At 37.2% G+C, this 24,061-nt stretch overlaps 1 protein-coding gene across 1 annotated transcript; it reads right to left on the bottom strand.

Moving 5' to 3' along the window:
* Window positions 1-1,407: 1,407 nt before the first annotated feature.
* LOC140141089 (target of EGR1 protein 1-like) lies at window positions 1,408-21,688 on the bottom strand. The gene is made up of 6 exons (XM_072162866.1): window positions 21,372-21,688; window positions 12,197-12,347; window positions 10,273-10,407; window positions 4,302-4,561; window positions 3,644-3,815; window positions 1,408-2,971 (listed from the first exon to the last, which is right to left on the bottom strand). The coding sequence occupies exons 1-6, from the start codon at window positions 21,524-21,526 to the stop codon at window positions 2,165-2,167; spliced, it is 1,680 nt and encodes a 559-aa protein (XP_072018967.1). The 5' UTR covers window positions 21,527-21,688; the 3' UTR covers window positions 1,408-2,164.
* Window positions 21,689-24,061: the final 2,373 nt, after the last annotated feature.

A 24,061-nucleotide genomic window follows, 5' to 3' on the forward strand; every position in this document is an offset into this window, starting at 1 on the left:
GATCTAGTCTAAATGGAATTTAGTACCAGGACTTGTCCAGGAGAAAGGACATTTTCCTTTACATTTTCTTAAGTTAATTTGTATTATTTTTGAACTTTGCATTTAAATCTGTAGAATTTACTAGCTACTCTAGGAAGGAAATAAGAGTAAAGGACAATTCCTGATGGAACTAAATTCACTTAGTCCAGGTCTAACTTTAGATCCGGTCTAACTCTTTTGTGCATACGGATCTAAGTATATATTCTTTCTCGTCTCAAGTGAGAGTAACACCATGTTGGAATTCAGTGGTAGATTTGAATTGTGTGTGCAAATCTAATCCCATGTGACATATACACATGTGCAGTAGAGTGATTTGTCCATAAGCTGGCCACCTGCGTAAATGCACCAATTCGAATCTGCCACTGCCAAATCCAAAATGGTGTTATTCTGAACTTGAGACGAGACACACTATAGAATCTGATCAACCAGGCCATAGGAATTGTGAAATGGAGATACGAGTAAAACTAGTGTTGCATACAACACAAACAAGCCGGTCGGCAAAAAATACCACATGATACACTAGGTATGAACATACGGACTCTCTGCTATGTTTTTCCTGGTTAATAAAAATTGTTGACGGTATTTTGTTTTAGACCGGAAACATTATACATGTAATAACATGTAAATGTTGGGTTAAATATAAAGATCAAGAATACATTTTTAAAATGTTTTTGTAAAATATTTTGTCATCAGTTATGTTTTGCATCGCATTGTCAAAATGTTTTCTGAATGTCGTTAAAAAGTGTAAATACATTTTGTATTTCTGCAAAACATTTTGTGTTTGCTGGGATAAAAGTAAATGTTGGAAACAGGGTTCGCAGGTTTTTGCCACAGGTGGAAAAAAACGCGGTTTTAACCACTTGGCAAAAACAGTTTTTGCCGGCAAAAATGGCAAAAACTAAAAAAGTGATTCATAGTTCAGTTTTTTCATCTCAAAACAAATTATTAAGTTACAAAAATAAGTTCCTGAGTGTAACAAGGCCAGATTTTGTAATTATAAGTAATATATTCAGAAATTAAAAGCATGCATTTTCATTGCTCAAGTGCAATTAACCAAAATGTGGCATGTATAAAATTAAAAAAATTTTCATTTCAAGGACTTGATGAGACAAAAAATATGTTGAATGATTCATTAAAAGTTGTGTGTTACTGTTTATGAGCTTTCTGTGCCACTTTTTAATATTTGAGTGAATATATGCGAGTTTTTGCCAGTTTTTGCCGGTTTAAACCAGGCAAAAACTGGCAAAAACAGTTTTTGCCAGGTTTTTGCCACTTTGCCGGCAAAAACCGAACCCTGGTGGAAACCACCAATACCTTATTTTGTGAACTAAATTTATCTTTCAGGTTCCAAGGGGTATTTTTGTGCTACGACTCTGAAAATGACCCCACAGGAAATAAGCAATTTAAACTTCTGAAACATGTCTTATTTTGTTGCCACTGTGACCCTTTGAATGGAAAAGATGCAGATTTGAAAGTTACACTTAAACTAACGAACTTTTGCCGCTTTAACATCAGTTGGCCTGATGATGCATCCGAGATAGGATGTGAAATATTGCCACTCATCAAAAACGTAAGTCCAGTAGATCAGATTATAATAATTTCACAGTTTTTTATACCTGGATGAATGATAGTCTTCATAATCGTACACTTAAACTCATTGAAAACAATGCTTTGGTTGCCAGAATGCCTATTCATCACTGGTCATCCTTTACCAGTCATGTAGAAAATATAATGGTACACTGGCTTGAGCAGCTTCACTACAACGTTTGAATTTGCATCTTTTTTTTCATTCAAAGTGACCATGGCAACAAATTTGCTGTAAATAAATGTCCACCTTGTGGCCCGGGGTGTTTATAAAGGTCCGTTCATACTACGCCGCAACTGCTTTGCGATGCGCTTACTTTTTGCCGCAACTCGTCGCATTTCCAATTTATTGCGATGCCGCAAATCAGTAGTTTGCAGTATGATGCAGTCCGGCAACGCAGTCCGCACCGAATTGCAAAGCAATTGCGGCGTAGTATGAATGGACCTTCAGAAACAATACAGTACACCTCTTGAGAAGCCCACAGACTGCAAGAGACTTGGCGACTTGTTGCCTGAAATTACAACTAATCAAAACCTGGCATTACAATTTACCTAACCTTTTCATTTTCTCCCTATGCGTTACTGACGGCTTTGAAAAGTGACTTTTAGTGATTTGCAGCGGCACATCTTTACCGCCAAGATACAGTTTGTTCACAAGTTCTTCCAATGCATAGAATTCCACAAAAGAAGCACCTATACTTGGAATATCGGCGCTGGACGGGACACGGCCATGTTGGGATACAAAGGTTGCCATGGCAAATCCTGTCATGAACGCATCAAAACCAGCTCTATGGCAACCGGCATATTTAGGTTTGAGGTGGGAATCTCCAGCTGAATTTATACTGCTACCATTTACATTACCAACCACACTCCCTAAAACCTTCTTGCTTTCACTGCTATCTGTACTCTTCGACATGTCCACATCTGAATCACGTGTCTGTACAGTTTGCTCACTAGAATTTGCCTCTTTATTTTGGTCACTAACACTAACACCATCCTGCGAGACGGTGTCACTCATTTCTTTATCAGTTCTACTATCTTCATCCGCATCTGCAGATATATCTTGTTCATCATCCTCAAAGTCATCATCCTCACCATTCCTCTCTACATCACCATGGCAACCATCCTCCATGTTATCTTCACACCTGATCTTCATCTCAGGTTCTCCAGACTGTGAACCCTGTTGTCTATCGTCGCCACCCTGGTGGCTTCTCTTCCGTCTGCGTTCTCTCTTCTTCTGGTTCCTCCTCTTCTTTCTGGCTACCAATTTAAACTCCTCCTCATCCAGTATGTCGTCTGCAACGTGAGATTTGGGGCACTGCATGCCTTTGACACAATGACCATGAGCCTGCAGAAGAGATAATACACAAAACACATGAACTTTCATGGATAGATCTGAAAGTGATGGAAAAACCATGTGAAATAGAGCACAACCACAGCAGCTAAAAGGAGTATCCCATCATGCATTGCAGTATATCTGCATGTTCCATAGCAAATGTATACAAAATATAAACAAGAGCCGCTTATAGATATTGAGAGCTATGGATAGTTTCGCAATACTTCATGGGCCATATTTTTTCAAACAAAAGTCTAAGCTGATTAAAGCGAGTTATAGAAAGTTGAAGCGAAGGATTTTGTGTACATTTTCAATGACATGTTTAGTTCTATTATGGTACCGCAAAAGGGATACTCCCTTTAGCTGCTGTGGAGCAAAACACCTAAAGTAGAATGAAAATAACACAAACTTGTATTTCAATAGTGTACCTTTGGAGAAATAGAATCAAGATTAAATGGTATTGATAAGATTGCAATTTACTTGGAGAAAGACTAGAGGTTAGTAAAATTAGCCAGCATTCAACTTGGGCTAGCTATAACCCTGATGATACAATCCCACAAGAGGTGAATATGCCCTACAGATACATCAAATTTGATCATGCATGTATCACACACAGACGCTACAGTCTCAAGCATGCCAAATGGACTATACAGTAAAATGGTTCGAATAAAAGTATTGACTTACTGCATATTGTTCACAGACATTCTCTGGAGCCTTGGAAGGTATTCCATCAATGATACTCTTGGGCAGTGCGCAATTATGATACTCCACAAATGGCGAGTCTTTTGGGAAACTTTGGAATTCAACGGTAATGTATGGCTTGCCTTCATGACAGAGTCTGGCATTGTTCCTCTGACTGCAATACAAAGAAAGATGAAGTTTTAAAGAAATATTTAGTAAGTATGTATATATGGATGCAGCTAGAGGTTACAGATTTACAGATACTTGTCCCAGGATACCAGGGGGCACATTGTCAAGTTTTGGTGGGTAACTCCCCCTTGCATGGGGCACACATTCCTGTTCCCCTGAAGGACTGCGCCCAAAAGGTTGACCCATTTTTTAGATGGTTTGAAAAAGTGAAGCTACTGGGAAGCTCCAGGATTTTAGGTTTTTTAACCTTAAATATGGCCGTTTTTAAGGGGTAAAGTGGTAAAGCTTACTCTCAGTTTAATGCACTATTCATTATTTTATCTAAATGATCTTTTCAGAAAATTTTCTGGCTCAACCTGGCATGAACAGTTACCACTCCAGCTCCCCTGAATGATTTCTCCCTGACTGATAGGTCAAACTGGGGCCCCCCTTTGCGCATACCACTGGCCATAAATGATCATAGTAAACTCACCAACTTCTAAACACATACTCCAAGTAGGATGCCACCATCCTGACTTCAAAATCTGCCACATACTTGGTATCTAACACTCCCCCTGTGAACATCTCGCACATATCACATATGAACTGGGAAGCTTTGGGAGGCAAGTTGCTGTAGAGATTCTGATAGAGGAAAGCCAAATCTATCAGTCCATTGTGAAGAATGATTGGTACGTTGCTGACAATGAGTTCAGAGAAGAGGATCCTGGGTGAACAGGTGTCTTTGTCATCAACCTGGAGAAATTTCAATAAACAATAAGAAATTATGTTTTCTGGAATTTTCAATGAATATTATTCAAAATGAAGCTAATATATAAATTTACTACAACACCTAGTAATGAGCACTATTTTCATGAAAAAGGCAACACTTCTCTGTTGCCATTTTGTGACCCTTATTTTCATACGTAGATCCAACAAAGACTACCTTTTAAACATGATCACCATACCTACATGTACCAGTCAACTACGAACTTCATCTCCAACCACATTTGTTGTATCCCCCAAATCATGAATGTTCATGGAGACACGGAGTCCAAATTCTCTTGTGCATGGATGGATGTACATGTATGAATGTTAAGGTTTCATTTGTGACTGGACGCGGCGAATCAGCCGTAAAGTCGGCCCCGGTCAATTTTGTTTTATTTCGTGTTTAGAAAATATATACCATAAGCTTTAAAATGGTATATCATTTGACTTCAAACGATATCCAAAAGCGGGGTTATAATTTGTTGAACTCTGTTCCATCGACAAAATTGTATTTTTTATCGGTTCTACATGTGTCTCTTTTTCTACATTTCTGGTAATAAATATCCAACAGTCATAATTGGCGGTCATTTCAAATCATCCCCAAGTCAACGAGGTTAAGAAATATCCTCTCATTGTTCATTGTTGGTTATATATACCTAGACAAAATACAATGCTTTGTTATCTTCCACTTGAACAGGATTTAGCCAAAGCAAACAAAGACAAGAACTATTCTATAGAAATAGGTAGAAGCTTATTTTCCTCTTCAGCAGTAGTATTATTGATTGATTTAAACAGCGTTTGATAAGATACTTGTCGCAACGAATTGATACACCAATGAATACGACCTTCACATACATTTTACACATTAACTCAGAATACAATTTGCCGAGTTTACGGCTGATTCGCCGCGTCCACTCACATTTATGTTTGTAAAATTGCCCCCACTTCCAATGTATGAAGGCCCCTGTCCATGCAACTTGGATACAATTGTCCAACATTTTGTGATAGGATGCTATGTATTAGGTCAAATGTCACCGGTCAATGGTCAGTTGAGGTTATTTTCCAAAATTGCTCATGCTTTTTCTTCCACAGAATGCAACATTGGCTTTGATGCAACAGCATCTAGGGGTAAACAATTTTCCAAACCTCATCCCCCACATGTCAAAAAGAAATCTACGCCACTGTTTTGTTGACATACTTAACTCTGTAGGTACAAAAATTACAGCATATATATACCCAAGCAGTAATCAGATAAGTTACGAATTGTTAATATATATTTATAGGGAGACTATATAAACTTTGTACCATGATCGACTTGATATAAACACACCAGAAAGTTTTGTTTGTATTTGCATACTTGTAACTTTGAACTTCTCATGTTTGTACAACAGCTATCATAGTTGGTATCATTTACAAGCATTGTGCACCACCTAATCAAGCCAGTCGGAACTGGTTCCTTCCTTCCTTCCGTAAAAGTTTGTTAATTGCAATCCTTCACTGGGTGATAATCACACTGTAGTTGAATGTGTGCACAGAAAAAATAACATACATGTACAAAGATCCATGTGCAAAGTTTGTGCAGTGGTTGTAGTATTCAATTTTGTTTGCACATCAATTTTTGATTTTTGCCTGTATTACATTTGATGCATATACTTGGCTCTAAGCAGACAGTTAAATTGTTTTCAAGCTTACATCACATGACTGTCAAGACAACTCTCAGTAACCATGGCGACAGCATCAGACAGTCTTAATGTTTCTGTTACGTTGATGGAAGATGATTTATCTTGCAACATTTGTTATAATCTACTGAAAGAACCCAAAGATTTAGACTGTCCTCATGTGTTCTGCCTGCAATGTCTTCAGAAATGGGTCAAGAAAGGAAGAATGGTCAAGTGCCCAGAATGTCGCCATATCACTATTGTACCACAAGGAGGGTTGATTAACTTAAAGACTAACTTACGCTTAAAATCTATGGTGGAGAAATATGGTGAACGTGTTGAGAAACAGAAGAGTGTACCGATATGCGCAAATCACGAGGGAGAAAGGCAACATTTCTTCTGCGTTACTTGTGGTGTAACGGTTTGTCGTGATTGCCTTGTGCTGCAACACCCCATATCGCAACACGAAATTAAAGAGCTGAAAGATATTACTAAGACACGAAAAACAGAAATGAACGTCACAATGGCTAGCGTTGAGCAAGAAATGAAGGAAATAGAGATTGATACAAAGATATTGGACGAGATGGAGAGACAATTGCAAGCAGCCTGGGTGAAAGCAGAGAAAGATGCCAAGAAACGAGTACAAGAAGTTGTGTCTGAAGTAGAAACCAAAGGGAATGAAGTGATTGCATCCATGCAAGCTTCATATCAGCAACACATGGACACACTGAAAGAAAAACAGCATCAGACAAAAGATCTGTTTACTCGATTGCACAATGTCCATACGGCCGCACAAAATGTAGGTGATATAGCAGCCGATCACATATACTTGAAACATCACTCTTTACTTGCAGATAAAATGGACAAACTATGTTTAACTATAAGCCAACGCAAAATGCTGTCTCCAGACTTGGCAACTATACAGTTCAACGCATCATCTGATATAGTGAAGTCGTCATGGATTGGGCAGGTGGTTGCCGGCGGTACTAGAAAGTGTAAATTGAAACTAGCTGCTGAATTTGGTGCATTTCAATTTGCGCAGGGAATTGCGGTAACCCAAACCGGTTTAGTAGCAGTAGCTGATGCCAGAGCTAATTCAGTTATCATTTATCGGGATGTCAATGGGGAATACGAGCAGCAGTTCAGTCTTGGCTCCTCAGCTGATAGTCCTGACGGGAAAATAACCAAGCCATTTGATGTAGCTGTAACATCCGATGGTAGATTCTTTGTTACTCACAGTGGACGTATTGCAAAGATATTCTCCCCATCCGGTCGATACGAGACGACATTGACTAACGTTGGCGGCAGAATCACCACCACCCCTGATGACATAATAGTGACTAGCAGCAATCTGAAACGAGTCCTCACTGTGCATCAGTCCGATGGCGAGTTGATCAGGACACATCAAGTTGACCATAATAACATTGCGGCTATTTCCAGCAACGGAAAACAGATCGCATTGACAACAGGCGTCAAAGGCAATTCAATACATGTGATTGACATTGTAACAGGTCTTGAAGTATGGCAAGCCAAAATGACAAAACCATTTAGCATATGCTATGAACCCAAATCCAACACCTTACTGGTAGCAAACGGTGAGACAGCAGGTGATCGCGTAATAGAGCAGTACTGCCGCACAACCGGACAACTGATTGCACGTCTGGCAAGTAATCTGCGCTGTCCGTTCTCTATGGTTGCTTCACAGGATGGGAAGATATACGTAGCTGATAACAATTCCGTTAAAGTGTATAACGTAGAATAGATCCTGTTACCAGTGAAATTTACATATACAGGAATAGGTAGCAGACAATTAAAACTGAACCTTCAGGATGGTATGCAGAATAATATAAAATGCTTATATTCAGTGATCCCAACAAAAGTGTTAAAAAAAATTGTGTATAAATTTCCTAAAAGTGAAGGATAAGTCCTTAAAATTGTCATTGGGTATTTTTGAAATGAAAAATTTGGCAAAAAAACAAGAAAAACATCAGTTTTGACAAATTTGAAGCCTCATTCAAGTACATGAAGCCCCATTCAAGTACATGTAGCTAATTTCTCTACTTAGGGGACTGGCTTTTTCTTCGGAAGGGGGGGGCTCCAAAATATACTAGGGGTCATAAAGTTTTGGAAAGAAAAATAGGGGGGGGGGTCATAAAACTTTTGATGACCAAAATGATTGTAGGGAGTCACAAGATGACCACAGATAGTATGTTTATTTTATTCAAAAAGACAGACTGATTTAACATCAGTAAAGTGTAGGGTAAGTCAGTAATGATAGTAACTCAATTTTCAAAATGTCTGACTTTGGCCTAAGTAGATCCGATCCGATCACATATTGTCATGCGAGTGCAAGAAATTTGTCCATAAGAGCCATTTTGACAAAAATGAGATTTTGAGTCCCCCTCAACTGCACAGAATTGTTGGAGTGTCTTACAATGTAAATGTCCCTTGTTCAATGTGCCTACAATTTGTACATACAACTAAACTTTGTCAAATATTAAAATAAAATGACCATCTAAACATTAAATAATTATTTATCATGTTTATGCAAGCTATGTTTTCAGGTCAAAGGTCATTTGTCCATAGAATACAAAGGAGGTTGATGCAATTGCTACAGTGGAGAAATCAGTGCACGCCGACAAGGGGGTTATGGGGTGCATAACCCCCGGGCCCGGGGTCCTAGGGGACCTGTAAAAATAAAGCAAACATACATTAATGGGTCCATAAAAGCAAAGAAAAGACACATCAGGGGCTTGTAAAAAAGGGGGCCTGTGCGTTCATTTTATCCCCTGGCCCGTAATGGCTCTTGGTGGCACTGGGAGAAATCCATTTTCCAAAGGTAAGGTACTGAGCAGGAATTTTGCATCACAGGTCATCTAGAAAAAATTTGGTTATGATTCAGTGCCAGAAGTGGGTCGTAAGTGCAATAGCTGCCATGTGTAGATGAGTACAATATACTGTGCGTAAATTACCAAATGTTCACAGTTCAGCTATTGTACTTATCCACTTCTGGCACTGAGCAGTCAATATAAACAGCCCTCGAATTAACCCACAGCACCCATGGCATTTTGCCGTGGGTGCCCAACCCCACTGCCGTAATGCCCTCAAAATATGTCCTTTACCCAAGGCAGTCACTTGCCGTGCCCTCTATTGAAGTTGCCGTCGGTGCCCCAGCCCTGCCCCTTCATTATAAAATTATCTATCTATGTTTGTGTGTGTTTTCTTCACTTTTGAGAAATTGCCTTGGTGCCCTTCTCAAATTTTCAACAGTTGCCATGATGCCTTCTTGAAATATTACAAACTGCTGTGCTGCCTTGCCTTTTCAGTGAAAATCCAAGGCAATTATCAACGTGCCCTAAAAAAGTTGCTGTGCCCCTTCAGATCCTTAATTCGAGGGCTGCATGTATGATAGATGCCCACTGACTTCTAAAGCTAGCAAGAGTTTGCACAGATCCGCCATTTCGCTACCAAAATGAGGTTCTCACTGCAAAATGTGCATTTTTATTTCTTGCACTTTCCTAGCAACCCGCCAGAAAGCTTTTGCAAAGCGTACGCAGTATATAAAACACGCATTAGACAGGGGTTCGCACACACAACATGCACTTTGCGGGTAGAATCTTGTTTTGAGATGAGGTCAAAAAAAACCCAATTGTTTGCTTGTCCTCCATCGACCGACCCTAATCTGAAAGATCTGGAAAAAGGTTTTTTTTGTTTTACTGTACAAATGAATACTGACCCAAATGTTGGTGTTTTTTTCTTTCAACTTTTTTGACATCCTGGAAAGTTTTTTTACAGTTTCTACACACTTCTAAACTGTTTAAACACATGAATGAAGTGGTATACAGTATATAGAGAAATATACCAATTCACATTTATTTGGGCTATATTTATTAAGCTCATTAAAGGCATACAGTCATGTTCTGGCTATGACCTTTAAAGAAAAAAAAATCCTGACCGACCGACCCAATTCTGAAAAAGTTGGTGAGGACAAGCAAACAATCTTTTTTTTTTGGCGTGACCGTGTAAAGTGTCAATACTTGCCTTATCTACTCCTCTATAATATGATACTCCTTGACTGTACTGTTTGTTGAAATCAAAAGCATGCTCCACCAGAAATCTCAAGGCCACTGGCTCCACAACATAGTCTTCATTGCACAGAAGGGTAATATTGTAGGTCTGAAACAAAAAGCCATGAAAGAAACTAAGATTTATATGCATTGGTTTTGAGCAAGATATTGCAAAAATACCCTACCATGTTTTCACACAGAAAGAAGGCAGGATTCCCCTCGTTAAGCACGCGCCTCAGGAAAGCTTGGTCATAAAACGGATGGATTATATGCATCAGTGATACACCCTGCCCAGGATATTAACAAAAGAAGGCTAGCACAGGAAAGCTGCAGGATGGCGCACACCTTCCTGTGTAAGGGAATTTCAATATGAGCCCTTACATATTTTAGGTGCACTTTCAAATCATATTAGCTCATTTAATTACATTGATTACTGTTAAAATTAAAGTGTGTGTATTAGGCAAAAAAAAAAAGTCTGTCTCAGTACTGTGCGCATTGCTATGTGAATTCCAATTAATGCTTAGAAGTACGTGTTGGCCGTAAAATTCTGTTTTTGTGTGTTGTTTTTTTTGTTTTCCATATGTTAAATTGTTTTTGGATATTTTCACAATCCAATTTTGTCTTTTTTTTTTGCAGTTTGGTTGTTTGGTCATTTTTTTTGTACACATTTCGCCATGATTGTAAAAGAGACAAACAAAACTATTCACTGTGTAAACTCACAAAGTAAACAATATATTGCTTGATTTTTTTTTAATCGCATATCGTATTTTTTGTCAAATGTGTGTCTGAGACGGACTTTTTTGAGGGCCTTATGAAAATTTGATGTCCGATTAGCTTAAAGCCATATTATAACATTTGCTGAGAAGAACGCCCTCAAAAAAATTATTACGATAGAAATATAAGCCAAATCAGCATTGGAAGTTTGCAATGCATTGTAGGACAGTTTTTGCAGTTTTGGGACACTTTGTCCTTTGACCTTTCAGAAAATTCAGAAATATTGGGTTTTTGTACGCACAAAATATAATCTAAAATGTTTTACAATAATTAAAACAAATATAAAAAATATTAGTATTTTATAAATTAATTATTTAGTATTTTTAATGATCAACATTACGACAATAACAAAAAAATTATTAATAATTACGTCAATTTTCCCGATATGTCAGAGGTCAAAGTGTCCCAAAACTGCTCTCAAAAACCGGAAGTTAGAATGGCGATTGGGCTTATTAGTCGAATGCGTATGTGTTGTTCATAACACAGTACTACGTACACGGCGTGCGGGACACACACACACACACGCCAGAGGATCGTACTGTATTACAACCGCCGGAGTAACATGCATTGGAGCTATTAGTAAATTCCAATTTTCTTTGCTTTACCTTACTTGTTCGGCTCAAAATTAAAAGGGGACATATCTGACAGTAAAAGCTAACATTTTATGGAAAATAAATACTAAACTATTTTTAAAGAAATGTTATAATATGGCTTTAACACATTAGTGATTAGCTGTACATTCGCTACAATGTACCCAGTTAATCTGTTTCAAACATGATTACAGCATTTTCAAAATGCCTCATATTTTGCCTTAAATGGACCATTCCAGTTGAAATCCATACACCCCATATGGAAGACTCCGCGTGAGAGATTAAGGTCATGTCTTCCATAGCGGGTGTATGGATTGCCAATTTAAAATGGAGTCACCCATTCAGGTAACCATGTTTAAAATTCACACTCCCTGTGTGCAAGATTAAGGTCATGTCATGTCTTCCATAAGGGGTGTATGGATTTCAACTGGCATAGCCCAAGTAGCTCCATTTGAAACTCCCACCCCCTGTGTGGGAGATTAAGGTCAAGTCTTCCATAGGGGTGTATGGATTTCAACTGGCATTGTCCATTACCTGTACTTGGAAGCCTAGTGGTTTGCCTGCAGCACACAGATCATCTGGATCATTGTCACCCTTGACTACTTTGAAACAGGATAGACCTAGCGATAGAATGGAATGACTTTTGGCAACTTCACGTAGAGCTTGGTATCTCTCATCAAATGACCTGTAAAGAGCAATATTTATTTAATTTATTCATTAGATTTCATCATTGTCACCATTTGAAACAGGATAGACCTAGCGATAGAATCGAATGACTTTTGGCAACTTCACGTAGAGCTTGGTATCTCTCATCAAATGACCTGCAAAGAGCAATATTATTTTAATTTATTCATTAGATTTCATCATTGTCACCATTTGAAACAGGATAGTCCTAGCGATAGAATGGAATGACTTTTGGCAACTGGACTTCACGTAGAGCTTGGTATCTCTCATCAAATGACCTGCAAACAGTAATATTATTTTAATTTATTCATTAGATTTCATCATTGTCACCCTTGACTACTTTGAAACAGGATAGTCCTAGCGATAGAATGGAATGACTTTTGGCAACTTCACGTAGAGCTTGGTATCTCTCATCAAATGACCTGCAAACAGTAATATTATTATAATTTATTCATTAGATTTCATCATTATCACCCTTGACTACTTTGAAACAGGATAGTCCTAGCGATAGAATGAAATGACTTTTGGCAACTTCACATAGAGCTTGGTATCTCTCATCAAATGACCTGCAAACAGTAATATTATTTTAATTTATTCATTAGATTTCATCATTATCACCCTTGACTACTTTGAAACAGGATAGTCCTAGCGATAGAATGGAATGACTTTTGGCAACTTCACGTGAGCTTGGTATCTCTCATCAAATGACCTGCAAACAGTAATATTATTTTAATTTATTCATTAGATTTCATCATTATCACCCTTGACTACTTTGAAACAGGATAGACCTAGCGATAGAATGGAATGACTTTTGGCAACTTCACGTAGAGCTTGGTATCTCTCATCAAATGACCTGCAAACAGTAATATTATTTTAATTTATTCATTAGATTTCATCATTATCACCCTTTACTACTTTGAAACAGGATAGTCCTAGCGATAGAATGGAATGACTTTTGGCAACTTCACGTAGAGCTTGGTATCTCTCATCAAATGACCGGTAAAGAGCAATATTATTATAATTTATTCATTAGATTTCATCATTTTCACCCTTGACTACTTTGAAACAGGATAGTCCTAGCGATAGAATGGAATGACTTTTGGCAACTTCACGTAGAGCTTGGTATCTCTCATCAAATGACCTGCAAACAGTAATATTATTTTAATTTATTCATTAGATTTCATCATTATCACCCTTCAGGGTTCGCAGGTTTTTGCCGCAGGTGGAAAAAACCATGGTTTTAACCACGGTTTTAACCGCTTGGCAAAAACAGTTTTTGCCAGTTTTTGCCGGCAAAAATGGCAAAAACTAAAAAAGTGATTTAAAGTTCCGATTTTTGATCTCAAAACAATTATTACATTCAAAATTAATTTCCATTTACTGAAATGTGGTATATCACATTCAAAATATTTTCATTTTAAGGACTTGATGAAAAAAAAATAAGTTGAATGATTCATTAAAAGATATATGTTTACTGTTTATTAGCTTTCTGTGCACTTGTTAACATTTGAGTGACTATAAATGAGTTTTTGCCAGTTTTTGCCATTTTTGCCGGGTTAACCCAGGCAAAAACAGGTTTTTGCCAGTTATTGCCACTTTGTCGGCAAAAACAGGTTTTTGCCGGCAAAACCGAACCCTGTCACCCTTGACTACTTTGAAACAGGATAGTCCTAGCGATAGAATGGAATGACTTTTGGCAACTTCACGTAGAGCTTGGTATCTCTCATCAAATGACCTGCAAAGAGCAATATCATTTTAATTTATTCATTAGATTTCATCATTGTCACCCTTGACTTCTTTGAAACAGGATAGTCCTAGCGATAGAATGGAATGACTTTTGGCAACTTCACGTAGAGCTTGGTATCTCTCATCAAATGACCTGCAAACAGTAATATTATTTTAATTTATTCATTAGATTTCATCATTGTCACCATTTACTACTTTGAAACAGGATAGTCCTAGCGAAAGAATGGAATGACTTTTGGCAACTTCACGTAAAGCTTGGTATCTCTCATCAAATGACCTAAAAAGAGCAATATTATTTTAATTTATTCATTAGATTTCATCATTATCACCATTTACTACTTTGAAACAGGATAGTCCTAGCGATAGAATGGAATGACTTTTGGCAACTTCACGTAAAGCTTGGTATCTCTCATCAAATGACCTACAAAGAGCAATATTATTTTAATTTATTCATTAGATTTCATCATTATCACCATTTACTACTTTGAAACAGGATAGTCCTAGCGATAGAATGGAATGACTTTTGGCAACTTCACGTAGAGCTTGGTATCTCTCATCAAATGACCTGCAAACAGCAATATTATTTTAATTTATTCATTAGATTTCATCATTATCACCCTTGACTACTTTGAAACAGGATAGTCCTAGCGATCGAATGGAATGACTTTTGGCAACTTCACGTAGAGCTTGGGATCTCTCATCAAATGACCTACAAAGAGTAATATTATTATAATTTATTCATTAGATTTCATCATTATCACCCTTGACTACTTTGAAACAGGATAGTCCTAGCGATAGAATGGAATGACTTTTGGCAACTTCGCGTAGAGCTTGGTATCTCTCATCAAATGACCTACAAAGAGTAATATTATTATAATTTATTCATTAGATTTCATCATTATCACCCTTGACTACTTTGAAACAGGATAGACCTAGCGATAGAATGGAATGACTTTTGGCAACTTCACATAGAGCTTGGTATCTCTCATCAAATGACCTACAAAGAGTAATATTATTTTAATTTATTCATTAGATTTCATCATTATCACCATTTACTACTTTGAAACAGGATAGACCTAGCGATAGAATGGAATGACTTTTGGCAACTTCACGTGAGAGCTTGGTATCTCTCATCAAATGACCTACAAAGAGCAATATTATTTTAATTTATTCATTAGATTTCATCATTATCACCATTTACTACTTTGAAACAGGATAGACCTAGCGATAGAATGGAATGACTTTTGGCAACTTCACGTAGAGCTTGGTATCTCTCATCAAATGACCTACAAAGAGTAATATTATTATAATTTATTCATTAGATTTCATCATTATCACCCTTGACTACTTTGAAACAGGATAGTCCTAGCGATAGAATGGAATGACTTTTGGCAACTTCACGTAGAGCTTGGTATCTCTCATCAAATGACCTGCAAACAGTAATATTATTATAATTTATTCATTAGATTTCATCATTATCACCCTTGACTACTTTGAAACAGGATAGTCCTAGCGATAGAATGGAATGACTTTTGGCAACTTCACGTAGAGCTTGGTATCTCTCATCAAATGACCTGCAAACAGTAATATCATTTTAATTTATTCATTAGATTTCATCATTATCACCCTTGACTACTTTGAAACAGGATAGTCCTAGCGATAGAATGGAATGACTTTTGGCAACTTCACGTAGAGCTTGGTATCTCTCATCAAATGACCTGCAAACAGTAATATTATTTTAATTTATTCATTAGATTTCATCATTATCACCCTTGACTACTTTGAAACAGGATAGTCCTAGCGATAGAATGGAATGACTTTTGGCAACTTCACATAGAGCTTGGTATCTCTCATCAAATGACCTACAAACAGTAATATTATTATAATTTATTCATTAGATTTCATCATTATCACCCTTGACTACTTTGAAACAGGATAGTCCTAGCGATAGAATGGAATGACTTTTGGCAACTTCACGTAGAGCTTGGTATCTCTCATCAAATGACCTGCAAACAGTAATATTATTTTAATTTATTCATTAGATTTCATCATTATCACCCTTGACTACTTTGAAACAGGATAGACCTAGCGATAGAATGGAATGACTTTTGGCAACTTCACGTAGAGCTTGGTATCTCTCATCAAATGACCTGCAAACAGTAATATTATTATAATTTATTCATTAGATTTCATCATTGTCACCCTTGACTACTTTGAAACAGGATAGTCCTAGCGATAGAATGGAATGACTTTTGGCAACTTCACGTAGAGCTTGGTATCTCTCATCAAATGACCTACAAAGAGCAATATTATTGGGATTTATTCATTAGATTTCATCATTATCACCCTTTACTACTTTGAAACAGGATAGTCCTAGCGATAGAATGGAATGACTTTTGGCAACTTCACGTGAGCTTGGTATCTCTCATCAAATGACCTACAAAGAGCAATATTATTGGGATTTATTCATTAGATTTCATCATTATCACCCTTTACTACTTTGAAACAGGATAGTCCTAGCGATAGAATGGAATGACTTTTGGCAACTTCACATAGAGCTTGGTATCTCTCATCAAATGACCTACAAAGAGTAATATTATTATAATTTATTCATTAGATTTCATCATTATCACCCTTTACTACTTTGAAACAGGATAGTCCTAGCGATAGAATGGAATGACTTTTGGCAACTTCACGTAGAGCTTGGTATCTCTCATCAAATGACCTGCAAACAGTAATATTATTTTAATTTATTCATTAGATTTCATCATTGTCACCCTTGACTACTTTGAAACAGGATAGTCCTAGCGATAGAATGGAATGACTTTTGGCAACTTCACGTAGAGCTTGGTATCTCTCATCAAATGACCTGCAAACAGTAATATTATTATAATTTATTCATTAGATTTCATCATTATCACCATTTACTACTTTGAAACAGGATAGTCCTAGCGATAGGATGGAATGACTTTTGGCAACTTCACGTAGAGCTTGGTATCTCTCATCAAATGACCTGCAAACAGTAATATTATTATAATTTATTCATTAGATTTCATCATTATCACCATTAACTACTTTGAAACAGGATAGACCTACAGTGTAGCGATAGAATGGAATGACTTTTGGCAACTTCACGTAGAGCTTGGTATCTCTCATCAAATGACCTGCAAACAGTAATATTATTATAATTTATTCATTAGATTTCATCATTATCACCATTTACTACTTTGAAACAGGATAGTCCTAGCGATAGAATGGAATGACTTTTGGCAACTTCACGTAGAGCTTGGTATCTCTCATCAAATGACCTGCAAACAGTAATATTATTATAACTTATTCATTAGATTTCATCATTATCACCATTTACTACTTTGAAACAGGATAGTCCTAGCGATAGAATGGAATGACTTTTGGCAACTTCACGTAGAGCTTGGTATCTCTCATCAAATGACCTGCAAACAGTAATATTATTTTAATTTATTCATTAGATTTCATCATTATCACCATTTACTACTTTGAAACAGGATAGTCCTAGTGATAGAATGGAATGACTTTTGGCAACTTCACGTGGAGCTTGGTATCTCTCATCAAATGACCTGCAAACAGTAATATTATTTTAATTTATTCATTAGATTTCATCATTATCACCATTTACTACTTTGAAACAGGATAGTCCTAGCGATAGAATGGAATGACGTTTGGCAACTTCACGTAGAGCTTGGTATCTCTCATCAAATGACTGCAAACAGTAATATTATTTTAATTTATTCATTAGATTTCATCATTATCACCATTTACTACTTTGAAACAGGATAGTCCTAGCGATAGAATGGAATGACTTTTGGCAACTTCACGTAGAGCTTGGTATCTCTCATCAAATGACCTGCAAACAGTAATATTATTATAATTTATTCATTAGATTTCATCATTATCACCATTTACTACTTTGAAACAGGATAGACCTAGCGATAGAATGGAATGACTTTTGGCAACTTCACGTAGAGCTTGGTATCTCTCATCAAATGACCTGCAAACAGTAATATTATTTTAATTTATTCATTAGATTTCATCATTATCACCCTTTACTACTTTGAAACAGGATAGTCCTAGCGATAGAATGGAATGACTTTTGGCAACTTCAATGAGAGCTTGGTATCTCTCATCAAATGACCTGCAAACAGTAATATTATTTTAATTTATTCATTAGATTTCATCATTATCACCATTTACTACTTTGAAACAGGATAGACCTAGCGATAGAATGGAATGACTTTTGGCAACTTCACGTAGAGCTTGGTATCTCTCATCAAATGACCTGCAAACAGTAATATTATTTTAATTTATTCATTAGATTTCATCATTGTCCTATGGACGCAATAAGTAGACCAAACACAACTATTGCCGGAGCTGGATCTTTACCATCCGAATCTTTTATTTCCTTTCATTTACACAGTTGATCAAGTGTCAACTGTGTTCTTCATACTTAATTTAATATCGCATATCACTTCAGACAGCTATATCATCTGATATTTTAAATAGATATAAATTCAAATTCATTAGCGCCTCAGACAGCTATATCATGTGGCTTATTCTTTAAAAGCAATATATATCAATCATTGAAATCATATATGTATCAGACAGCAATATCATCTGATACCCTTTTTACGCAATCAGACAGCTATATCATCTGATATTTTAAATAGATATAAATTCAAATTCATTAGCGCCTCAGACAGCTATATCATCTGGCTTATTCTTTAAAAGCAATATATATCAATCATTGAAATCATATATGTCTCAGACAGCAATATCATCTGATACCCTTTTTACGCAATCAGACAGCTATATCATCTGATGCCATTTATGGTCCTGAAGTGAGACGACCCACTTCAAATCCCAAACAGCATATTTGGCTTGGACCTAATCATTACTCATTTCGAATTAGGACAACCCCATTCAATTTCCAAACATCCTAATTTGGAATTGACATTAAATATTAAGTATGTGAAAACATTCCCAATGACTTGCTCAAATGCAGCAATGTATCTCCATTTTGATTCATATATTGGACAAAATGGTAAAAAGCAAAAAGAAACAATGCCATTTAATATCATATTTTTTATAAAGGGAGTGGTGGGTGGGTTTTAAAATTTTCCTGACCTCTTCGGATGGTATCGAAACAGCTTATGAATTTTCCCGGCAACAATTTCTGTGAAAACAGCCACGCCCCCAGAACCGCTGCCTATGATTGGCTACTGGCACGCGACTCGACACAGGCATGGATGCACAACAGGTGTCGGACTGATGTCACAACACGCATGGCACCACCTTTTATTGATCTACAGGACAATGAAACCCTTTTCAACAAAACCCAGGGCTTATTACGCCAATGACAATTTTGGTTTTGATTGAAGTTTGCTCAATCAAAACCCGATTATCACCATTTACTACTTTGAAACAGGATAGTCCTAGCGATAGAATGGAATGACTTTTGGCAACTTCACGTAGAGCTTGGTATCTCTCATCAAATGACCTGCAAACAGTAATATTATTATAATTTATTCATTAGATTTCATCATTATCACCATTTACTACTTTGAAACAGGATAGTCCTAGTGATAGAATGGAATGACTTTTGGCAACTTCACGTAGAGCTTGGTATCTCTCATCAAATGACCTGCAAACAGTAATATTATTTTAATTTATTCATTAGATTTCATCATTGTCACCATTTACTACTTTGAAACAGGATAGTCCTAGTGATAGAATGGAATGACTTTTGGCAACTTCACGTAGAGCTTGGTACATCTCTCATCAAATGACCTGCAAAGAGCAAATATTTATTTGATTTATAGATTTATTACTGGGAAATATTACAAAGCGCATATAATCAAAAATCTATAATATAACATAATTTACCATATATTCATACTGGTCATTAAGGGGTACTGCACCCTGGCCAATTTTGTGCCTATTTTTGCATTTTCTCAAAAATTATAGCGCATTGGTGACAAGTAAGATATGTATATTATAGGGGCAAGGACTACCACTACTGCACTGAAAATTCAGCAACTCAAGGCAAGTAGTTTATTGATTTATTGATCAAATACTGGTTTTCCCTCATTTTTACTGTAACTCCAGAACTGTTGTCTGTGTTGAAATAAAATTTCCAGTGCCCCTATAATATACATCTTTTGTCACCAATGCGCTATAATTTTTGAGAAAAATGCAAAAATAGGCACAAAATTTGGCAGGGGTGTAGTACCCCCTTAACCGCCCATACCCCTATAAGCGCCCACCCAGTTGACAACTGACAACAAGCAAACTGTGATAATATTAACAGTCAATGCATTTTAAGGCGCGCGAGTGCGATCGCGCGCATAGAGCCCACCTTAAATCACTTTACCGAGTGCGATTTATAGCGCACCTTGTCACCTCAAGGAGTTTCCAAAAGCAAGTCATTTGCAGCGGTTCCCGAAAGTTTGTTGCATAAAATAATCTTTACATTAGAAAGGTGACGACCCACAGTGGTGACGACCCAAACAATATCTTTTCTACTCGCTGATTGGCCGTTTTCGACAATTTAATATGTAAATTAGCTGACCTTTCTTGTAAGGTCACGCTACCGAAATATGATAACATGCTGTTCATGTCACAACAAAGACGTGACATGCCATTGCCCACCGTAGTAAATGAGGTAATGTTTATGCATTCAACTGAACTGTACAATTATTTAGAAGCTGAACAAGGCTGATTTAATATTTTGACATGACCTACACATGTGCGATCTGTGTGTAGCGCTATGATAAAATTGTACCGAGGTTTGCCGATAGAAATATCAGTTTAGGCCTATACTACTCATCATGGCGGACAAAAAGAACAAATGGGTCCAGTATAAGACATGGAAAACCTACAAGCTTAATGATGTAATGGGGTTTGAAAAAACCGAGGCAGAGTTGGCAGACGGGACGATATTCGTGTCGTAAGTTTGGTGTTTGAGTTGAGTATAAGTAGTGAATTACACTACAGTTTTTATTCTTTATCTTACAATGTAGGGCTCATTGACTTCTTCAAATGATTTTTTTAATGATAGAGTGAATCCCCTGGCCCTCTATAATTACGTCCCCTTAATGTTTATCAAACGTTTGGCTAAAGCTTAAGCGGCTACATGTACACACATTACAGATTCACCATTTTTGAATGGGACTCAAATTTCCCTGACCGTATAGATGTCAAAATCGTATGGGCAAACTAATCATATTTCATGTGTTGAACTAACCTGAGCATTAGATTCTTTCTTGGTCCAAGTCCACTCAATTCAGCATCCAAAGCAACAAAACTGGAATTTCTGATGGCAACAATTATCGATGGCCAAATTGATTCAAAATTGTCACGATGCACATCAACAATCGGCACACTTGAAAACCATGCCATGTCACTTTTCACTGCAAAGAAACTTTGTTAAATCAGAGAAAGACTGGTCTTTTAAAGGTCATTTATCAAATTTAAAAAAAATAAAAGCTTCATGCAGGAAAACTTTATTGATCACCCAACATAGACACTTGCAGCAGGTCTTACAGCAGGTCCTACACTTGTTTACATTGCACATGTGTTTACAAAATATGTCTGCTGCCCTCTCACGACAGACATCTGTTTCCGATCTTGTAAATGATATTGTACATCATATAATTAATCTAGACCGTTGTTAATAAGCTTTTTACAAGCCGACGTCAAACGTCGGCTTGTGCTGTCTCTTCTCAATTCTTCTTTCTTACAAGCCGACGACGGATGTCGGCTTGTTCTGTCTTCTTCCAATTACAAGCCGACGTCAAACGTCGGCTTGTGCTGTCTCTTCTCAATTCTTCTTTCTTCTTCTTTCTTCTTTCTTCTTCTGGCAACCGCAATCAACTGCATGTAGCTCCGCAACGGATTGACAGATTTCAACCAAAGTTGACCCAAATGACCATTGGGCTAGGCCAAACCTTCCATTTGACTTTGACCTCGCTGTGACCTTTGACCTAGCTATAATGGTCAAAAACGTGATTTCACAAAAAATGCTACTCCTTCCACAAATTACATGCAATGATCATGTGACTCATGCATATGAATCAACATGTAGCAGTGCTTATACCTTGCTAAAAAGAGTTGAGGTCAAAGGTCATTAAGGTGGTCATTTCCGGTCTGAAAGCTAAAATATTCAAAAATCACTGTCTTTACAAATTATATAGCAGAGAGTCGCCTTTAGCACACATGCATCGCTACTAGCCAGGGTCTTTAGGATGCCTACAGTTTTGGGGTCAAAGGTCATTAAGGGGTTACTTCCGGTCAAAAACCGAAATATTCAAAAAATTTTTATCTCAAAATGTAAACAGACCAGAGTAATATAACCATCATACATGAATAAGTGTTCCCTGATGTATGCATGGTATTTTTATTTTGGGGGTCAAAGGTCATTAAGGGGTCACTTCCTGTTTTTAGCTGAATAACTTTAAGAATTTTTATCTCAAGAACTAAACATGTTAGAATTTTTTAATTAAAATTGGAACAATGCATTTTGTCGGTGTACACAAGGTTTTTTTCATTGAGGTCAAAGGTCATTAAGGGGGTCAAAAGGTCAATCAAAATTTGCAAAAAATCAAAATCCATGTATAAGTTCCGATTAAGCTGAAATTCACCAGGAATATTTCTTATGACCTCCTAAGCACAATGCAAGAGCAGTTGACCCCATCCGTAACCCAGGGGTCAAGTTATAGGGTCAAATTGCGGCTTGTATCAGCGTCTGTTGACTCTAGTTACACAGCCGTGACGTTATACACAGCCGTGACGTTAGTCACGGCTGTGTCTTTTTTCTTACAGGTTCTTTCTTCTTTCTTCTTTCTTTCTTCTTCTTTCTGCCGACCACTTCATTTGCTCTAGCACTTACATGCTTACACCGATTTTGACCTAACTTGGTCATAACCATCATTGACCATGCCCCTACATGTCATATGAAATTCGTGGGGTCAAAGGTCACGCAGGGGTCATAGGGGTCAAAAACGTGATTTCAACTCAAAATGCTTCTTCTCTCACAGATTACATAGGACGGTGACACCACTTGCACACATGAATTGTTATTATCCCGTGTCTATGGGGTCCTCACAGATTTGGGGTCAAAGGTCATTAAAGGGTCACTTCCGGTATAAAACGAAAAATCTTCAAAAATTTTTATTTGCTAAGAAAAACATAGGACAGTAACGGTATGTTCACACATAAATTGTAGTTACCCTGTGTATATGTGGTATTTTTTTATTTAGGGTCAAAGGTCATTAAGGGGCCACTTCCGGTATAAAACGAAATACCTTTAAAATGCTTCTTCTCCGACAAATTACGTAGGACAGTGACAGCACTTGCACACATGCATTGTTATTACCCAGTGTCTATGGGGTCCTCACAGATTTGGGGTCAAAGGTCATTAAGGGGTCACTTCCGGTATAAAACGAAAAACCTTCAAAATTTTTTATTTGCTAAGAAAAACATAGGACAGTAACGGTATGTTCACACATGAATTGTGGATACCCAATTCATATGTGGTATTTTTTTATTTGGGGTCAAACGTCATTAAGGGGTCACTTCCGGTATAAAACGAAAAACCGTCAAAATTTTTATTTGCTAAGAAAAACATAGGACAGTAACGGTATGTTCACACATGAATTGTGGGTACTCAATTCATATGTGGTATTTTTTTATTTGGGGTCAAATGTCATTAAGGGGTCACTTCCGGTCTGAGACGAAAAACCTTCAAAATGCCCCTTCTGCCACAAGTAACATAGCAAAGTGGTGCCACATGCACCCATGCATTGACATTAGCCTATGTCTATGGCCGTTTTCATATATTTTGGGGTCATAAGGTCATTAGGGGTAACAACACGGCTGTGTTCGTGGGTTAGACCACAGCTTAGTCTAGTTCTTACAAGCCGACGACGAACGTCG

The sequence above is a fragment of the Amphiura filiformis genome, chromosome 19, assembly GCF_039555335.1.
Source record: "Amphiura filiformis chromosome 19, Afil_fr2py, whole genome shotgun sequence".
In the NCBI taxonomy this organism is placed as follows: domain Eukaryota; kingdom Metazoa; phylum Echinodermata; class Ophiuroidea; order Amphilepidida; family Amphiuridae; genus Amphiura; species Amphiura filiformis.